Below are 7,372 nucleotides of genomic sequence, written 5' to 3'. Positions count from 1 at the left end.
TGAAGTTTTAATCTCCATGAGCTCATAAAATGAATCACTCTAAGAGGAGAATTGCAGACAGGCTAGTCAGGTAAATCACTTCGCTTCCCAACTTATGAAAGAGACACTTCAGCTCACATTTTTCACTCATATAAACCTGCAACGCTTCATTGCTCAGGCCAGTGGTTCTGGACCCACCGGGGGGCCCCTTGCAGCCCGGTCAGCGCCCAGCTGCAGGCCCATGTGACGTGCTCAGGGCCATCCAGGTAGTGTAGCTACCATGTGAATAGGGCCCAGGTAACACAGAGAGAGCTGCATACGGGGCCCGCAAGGGTAAGCGGGGTGAGAACCACTGGCTCCCTCCAATGCAGGCCACATTGGTGCCAGTCGCCAACGTCCACCGGGTACACAGGCGGAGAGAGAAATAGAAATAATATTGATCTTTTGTCCTATCGCACAGCACCCACCCCCCCACCCCAGGCATACGCCACACATGGATTGGCATATATCAGCGTGTGTGTGTGTGGCCGGGGGGGGGGGGGGGACCGATATAGGTACCCGCCGGTCCCTGCCGTGGGAACGCCCGGACCAGGCTCCTCCTGGGAGCAAGCCCCTCGGCGTTTCAGCACCTTGGGCAGCTCCAGCGCCCGAGGCCAGCGCCAGCCTGGCTGCGCCCGCAGGGATGGGTGCGCTAATTAATGCCCCCCCCCCCCAGCCCAGGGTCCCCAGTGTGCAGCCCAGCGATCTAGCCCCGCTCCCCGGGGAGCCCAGCTCCCCTTCCCCGGCTGGTCTCCAGCCCGTCACGATTCCAGCAGCGCCCCGATCCGGGGCACTGATCTGTGCCCCCCCCGCCCCAGCACACGCCTGAGGAGCGGAGCAGCCCGTCACGTGGTGGGGTGCCTGGCAGGCTGCCGGGGGTATATATAGCCCTGCCTGTATGGCTCGCCATGGTGTTCGTGTGTGAGGGCTCCTGCCACCTGCTGCGCTTGGGACCAGCGGCTGAATTCTCCAGAGAACCGCAACTGTGAGTCCCCCCACCCCCGGCCCCCAGCGCGGCGCCCGGGGCGAGGGTCCTTGGCTGGGCTGCAGCCGTCCGGCCTCTCCAAGGGCGATGCGGGGCGCTCCTTGGCTTCCCCTCCGCTCCCGGGGCCCCTAGTCCAGCGGCTGCCGCTCAGCAAACTTGAAAGCCAAGCGGCACCGCTCTCCGGTAGATGTAACTGAAGCTCTGGGGTGGCTGGTAACCCCCCCCCCCCCCCCGCCAGGGGCAGGGCTGGGGATCGGGCGGGGACAGCTCCTTTGCCCTGGCTGGGGCGAGCCCTAGGAGCCTGGCTTGGAGGGCGGAGAACGGGGGGAGTTTCTATCGCCTCCCTGCCTTGTGTTCAGGGGACAGGGCTGGCTCCTGGTAACCGCCCCAGGGATGGATCCGGCGGGGGGGCTCGATGCTGCTCGCCCCGGGAAGGTGCCTGGGTCGGGGCTGCCCGTGGCGGAGGCTTGCAGCGCCCCGCTGGCTTTGGGTAACCCCTCGCGGGCTCTCTTTGCAGGCGCCCAGCCCCAGAAGCAGAGGCTATGAGGATCCGGATGATGTCGGCTGCCTTCGTCCTCGTCCTGCTGTTTCTCCCGTCGGAGAACGGCTCCCCGCTGGAGCTGCCCCGGGGAGCTGCCCCGCAGTTCGCTCTGGTCCCCGCTCCAACCTGGGAACTGTGGCCGAGGAGACCGGGGCTGGGGGCCAAGCCCCCACTGCCTTCAGCGGGCACAGAAGCGGGGCCGCCCTCTCTCCACAGACTGCTCGGTCCCTGCGAGGCCGGGGGCGCGGAGAGCACCCCGGAGCTGCGAAGGAAGGAGAGGTCTCCCTACTCCTCGCGGCGGAAAGACGGCAGACCCAACTCCCTCGACCTGACCTTCCACCTCCTGCGGGAGTTCCTGGAGATGTCCCGGGAGGAGAGACTGGCCCAGAAAGCCCTGAGCAATCAGCTGCTGCTGCAGAACATCGGGAAGTGAGGGCGGGCTGGGGGAGGAGAGAAGGGGCTGGGGAAGGGGGGGGGGGAGCGTTTTTAGGTTGAATATTTAAATATATTCTTGTAACAAGTGTCAATGGGGGGATCGGCCCGGCGCCCCTGAATCGCTGGGGCGCGAAGCGGACCCGGAGCGCGGGGGCAGGAAAGGAGATAAACACCCCGCCCTTCGGGCCAGGGGAGGGGGACGGCAGGGGGGGCGCTGCCAGGTGTGCGTCCCACGGGGCCAGGTGTGTTCTCGCTCCGCTTAGCGCTCCGTCCCGCGCCGCTGTTGCCTGTGTTCTGTGTGTGCAGTGGAGTAAAGCATGGCAATGCCCGAGCTCGCAATAAACTCTATTTTAACAAGCCTGCTTCTCTTAACGCCCGCCGGCCCCTTCCTGGCCCCGGCTGGAGCCTTCGGGCTGGCGCTACCAGGCCTGCTGCAGGCACGATGCCAGGGGGATGGCCGGGTTCTCACAGCGGCGCCCTGATGGGCTGGGGAAGCACGGAGGGGGGGGCGCCCCAGGGCTGCCCCCGCCCCCCTCCAAGGAGGTCAAAGACAGAGGGAGGCCTTTTCCGAGAGGGACAGGTTCGAACCTGCTACAGGGGCTGGATTTACACAGAAACTAGTTTGTTGGCATTTCGGACCCGGCTTGACTCCGGTGTTCCATTGGCTCCACACGACACTTGTTCAGAACCAGAGTGAGACGAGTCCCGGAATGCGCCCCAAGCAGGCAGCGCTGGCCGGGGCACGGATCCCCCTAGGGTCCCGTTGGCAAGCTGGGACTCAAAGGGCTTTTCAATCAGCATCTTATTCCATCTGCTCCCTCTGAGCTTTCAGGTAAAATCCTGGGGGTGATGCCAGAGGCTCATGCCTTGCTGAAACCCAGGGGCTGCCAGCAAAGCCACCTTACAGTGGCAACATATCTTCCCTTCCCTCCATGCCAATTTCTCCAACGCCGGCGTGTCCAAAGTGCAGGAGGAAATGCAACCAGCAGACGCCTGGAGCCCTTCACTTTCTGTTCCCTCACTGTGCAGAATCAAGACAGCTGCAGCAATCCCTATTCACCGCCCCGGGCACAGATACAAGCAGACACTACGTGAGCGTGCGGACGCTTTGGGTTTTATTTATTTACAGGTACACTTCTTTGCACATTCTATGCAGCCCTGGGGCTCCTGGTAAGTGACCATCCTGGCCTTTGCTATTCTAAATGTAGACAGCCCTGCTCCTAGCAGTCCCATGCCACCTTTCCACTTGCTCCCATGATTCAGTCTAGCTGCCTTATCTTCTTCCAAACAAAAATCCAGATGGGTGAACGGGGAGGTTTCAGATCAGAACATTTCACCAGGAAAACAAGAAACTATAACTCTGGTGGTTTTCAGCTGTTGAGCTTGGAAGGTGGACCTGGGAGAAAAACCATTACAATCATGTTAGATGTCTGACCTGGTTTCTCTAGTGTCTGAATGAAAGACATTCACGCAGTAACATCAGTGTCCATAGAGTACATTTCACTGAACTGGAGTTTAATGCTTAAAAAAAAACCACACACCAGTACTGGGTGTCTAACACCCTTTTAGTCTTCCAGACACTCCTGCTACACCAGGGCTCTGAAGTGCAGGGAGGAAGACTGTACATGGCAGAGGCAGACACACTAAATATCTAAGGATTTTACATGGCTTCCCCAGGACATATTTAATGAGGATTTTACATTTTTGCACATTTCCCTCCAAAGCCTTCTTGATGGAGAGCACACATGTCAGATGTTTGAGGTCAGAAGGGGCCCTTCTGATTGGCTAGTCTGATCTCCTGCACTACAGGCCGAGAACTTCAATACAAATTAGAAACAAAAGGCTGGACTTTCAGCTGTGCTGAGCACCTACAACTTGGGCCGGATTTGTAGGTGTTCGGTGCCTCTGAATATCAGGATGCTAATGTATCAGTTACTATTATTGAGGTAGGAAACCAGCATAAGTTATCCAGTGTCTCTCTGCCCAGTCTGAGCCAAGGGCGGCTCTACCCATGAAAATGAAAAAGGAGGGCAAGGGATTGGGGGCAATGGGGAATTGCCCACCCCAGGAAGCAGAAGGAGCCCTGCACCCACCTTGTCTTCATCTTGACATCACAGAGCAGGACTGAAGTTACTCCCAAATGGAGCTTCACTGCTTTCTTCACTCTTCCCATCCACCACAGAGGGGTCCTGGAAAAGCAAGAAGGAGCATATATTCAGTGCCGCTCCAGAGAGCAGGGGCAAGCTCCTCATTTCATCCCTTGTAACTCTCTAACTTGCTCTCTAACAGAGGGAGAGGGAAGGAGGAAGCTCAGTAACCATCTGTGGTTCAGGGTATTATACCTGGCTTGAAACGCCACACTCCCATCCCCAGAGCAGGCACATGGCCACTGAGTTCCAAAGGCATGTCAGGATGATCACCCAGGCCAGCACTGAAAGGGAGAAAGCTACAGCCTGGTGGAGAATCTCTCACTCACACACACACACACACTGCTGTGATCAGATGGGAATGCAGGCAAAGGAATGGGGATGTACAACAAACAGAAAGTGGTGTCCTCTGTGTATGAAACATAGAAGCCAGCAAGGCAGGTACTAGTCCATAGGCTCCTGTCAATACTGTAAGCTCCTTGGGGCTCTTTGTTCTATGTTTGTACAGCACCTAGCACAATGAGGTTGTGGTCTATAAGTAGGGCTCCTAAGCGCTGGGGTAATACAATCAATCAATCATAATATGCCATATTCCCCAGGCCTCTGAACTGCCCTTCGTTGTGAGACAGCTCTCTCATTCCAACACCAAAGCCCCCTAAGTCTCATAGAGATGTGAAGACCCCTCTCGTTGACTGCTGAAAATTGCTTACAGCAGCATTAAGGAGGCCTTTAGAAATCTCACCCCTTTTTCAGTTTTCTGCAGGAATCATTCTGATGGCGACCTTCATTGTGTGTCTGTGCCACATTGTGTCCTACCCCCCTCTGGCCTCAGCTGGCTGAAAGATGGAGTGCTTCCCTCTGACCCTCTGTTCTTAGAGAACCAGCTATAGAGAATAGGGCACTGAGAGGACCCTGAGCAGTGGTTCTCAACTGTATCCATATCGCCCCCTCCACTCAGCTGGGATCTAAACAACCCCAGGCTGACAGTTCATGGTGGAATGGACTTTCAGACGGGTTGGGGGCTTAATCTGTGAGTGCAAGTGCAGTAACTTGGTGCAAATCCATCCAAATAGTGATTTGCATGAGCAATTACCTGGTGCATGCACAGGCCCCCGTCTGAAAATCAGTCCTCTGCGTGCCTCATTATCTCCATTACAGAAGGGGAAACTCGCACCCGTCTCTGCAAGAGCCTTTGAGATGAAAGGCACTGCACAAGTGCAGAGCATCATTAGATCACAACAATCCTTCAGAAAGAGGAGGACGGGAACAGAGTCTCTAAAAATACATTTAGTTGGAGCAGGCAAGAGCAGTTCAGGTTCCCCAGCCTAGAAGGGAAAAAGTTTGATCATGGCCGAAGCAGCAGCTCGCTTTGCAGGGCTAATGCATGTGGGTTATTCTGGGGTATTTTTTCAAAAGTACATTTTTCCCCATCTGTAAAATACAATGTAGGAAATACCTAAACCCTGCTCTTTCCACTGGGGACGGGAAGAATGGTTTCATGGTTACAACAGGGCTTTGCACAGTCTGTGCTGGCAAAGAAGTTGCTGGTGATATTAACCCTTCACATGAGTGCACCTCAAGTTCTTAACAGCTGTAGGTGAATAGTTACATAGACTCTGGCCCAGTATCTCTCAGTTGAGAGAGGGATGAAAAGGGAGCCAGTGGCTGCTTCCCTGGTCCTGGGTGGGGTTCTCTTTGAACAGGCTGATCTTCAGAAAGACCTGAAGTGTAATAACCATACCGAAGTGAACAGAGGTTCTCCAAATACATTAAGAGCAAGAGAAAGATGAAGGAAAGCGTAGGTCCTGGAGTACTGTATTCAGATCTGGGTGCCACTCTTTAAGAAAGATATGGACAAATTGGAAAGAGTCCAGAGGAGAGCTATAAAATGATAGAGAAGCTGACCTATAAGGAAAGGTTAACAAATCTGGGGATGTTTCATCTTGAGAAGGGAAAGCTGAGGGGAGATCTGATAGTCTTCAAATATGTTCAGGGTTGTTAGAAAGAAAACAGTGATCAATTGTTCTCAGTGTCCATTGATACTAGGACATGAAGGAATGGACTTAATCTGCAGCAAGGGAAAATTAGGAAGTTTACCTAACTATAAGAAAAGGAGGACGTGTGGCACCTTAGAGACTAACCAATTTATTTGAGCATAAGCTTTCGTGAGCTTCGGCTCACTTCATCGGATGTAGTTGCATCCGATGAAGTGAGCTGTAGCTCATGAAAGCTTATGCTCAAATAAATTCGTTTGTCTCTAAGGTGCCACAAGTCCTCCTTTTCTTTTTGCGAATACAGACTAACACAGCTGTTACTCTGAAACCTAACTATAAGGATAGTTAAGCTCCGGAATAGGCTTCCAAGGGACCCCATCATTGGAGGTTTTTAAGACCCAGGTTGGACAGAGACTTGTCAGGAATAACTCGATCCTGTCTCAGTGCGGGGGGGTGGACTTGATGACTTCTTGAGGTCCCTTCAAGCCCTACTTTTCCATAACTCTATTATTCTAGCAGTCAGAGGATTGTTTCTGGCATTTGGAGAACTCTGCCTGCAGAAGTGCCAAGTGTGAAAACAGGGAAGACTAATATATGAAAGGTGACCAGCGATGGGGGGCGATTCCCGTGCACCAGGGGGCATTCTGTTCCCTTCCCCCTTCTGCAGGGATTTATTGCTGCAGCTTGGCCAGCAGCATTGTCTCCTCTGCATCTAAAGGACACAAGTTACACCAGCTTTTGGAGTCAGCCCCACCACAGCTCCTGCAGTGCAGCGGTAGGGCGGTGCTGAACTGGTCTCAGAGCCTTCCATGGGGAAGGCATTGAATCAAGATCCCACCCGCCCATCCGTGTTGACTATCCAGAAATTAAAGATTCCAGAACATTTCCTGAATAATAAAGGAACCCCCACCCCACCGGCACTTACATTGAGAGCCGTGAGACTAACAGGGTTTTCAGTTCACCGGTAATGCCAAAAAATTGGGGGGCGGGGTCAGACTCGAGGGAAAAAATTTCCAAAATTTTTAGTGAATCAAAAAGTCCATAAAAAGATCATATCGGGTCAAACTAAATGTTTTCCTTCAACCCAAAATGAAATGTTTCATTTCCATGTCAGGCTTCTTTCAGAACCTTTCGGTATTGTTTCTTTAGGAACATGGCGGAGGGATAGCTCATTGGCCTGCTAAACCCAGGGTTGTAAGTTCAATCCTTGAGGGGGCCATTTAGGGAGCTGGGGCAAAAATTGGGGATTGGT

At 54.0% G+C, this 7,372-nt stretch overlaps 1 protein-coding gene across 1 annotated transcript; it reads left to right on the top strand.

The window, feature by feature from the left end:
* The first annotated feature begins 883 nt into the window (after positions 1–883).
* LOC114020118 (corticoliberin) lies at positions 884–2,914 on the top strand. The gene is made up of 2 exons (XM_043527215.1): positions 884–1,003; positions 1,521–2,914. Exons 1-2 carry the CDS (start codon positions 927–929, stop codon positions 1,975–1,977), a joined length of 534 nt encoding a protein of 177 aa, XP_043383150.1. The 5' UTR covers positions 884–926; the 3' UTR covers positions 1,978–2,914.
* Positions 2,915–7,372: the final 4,458 nt, after the last annotated feature.

The sequence above is a fragment of the Chelonia mydas genome, chromosome 13, assembly GCF_015237465.2.
Source record: "Chelonia mydas isolate rCheMyd1 chromosome 13, rCheMyd1.pri.v2, whole genome shotgun sequence".
NCBI classification, from domain to species: Eukaryota; Metazoa; Chordata; order Testudines; family Cheloniidae; genus Chelonia; species Chelonia mydas.
This window is presented reverse-complemented; position numbering and strand designations above follow the sequence as displayed.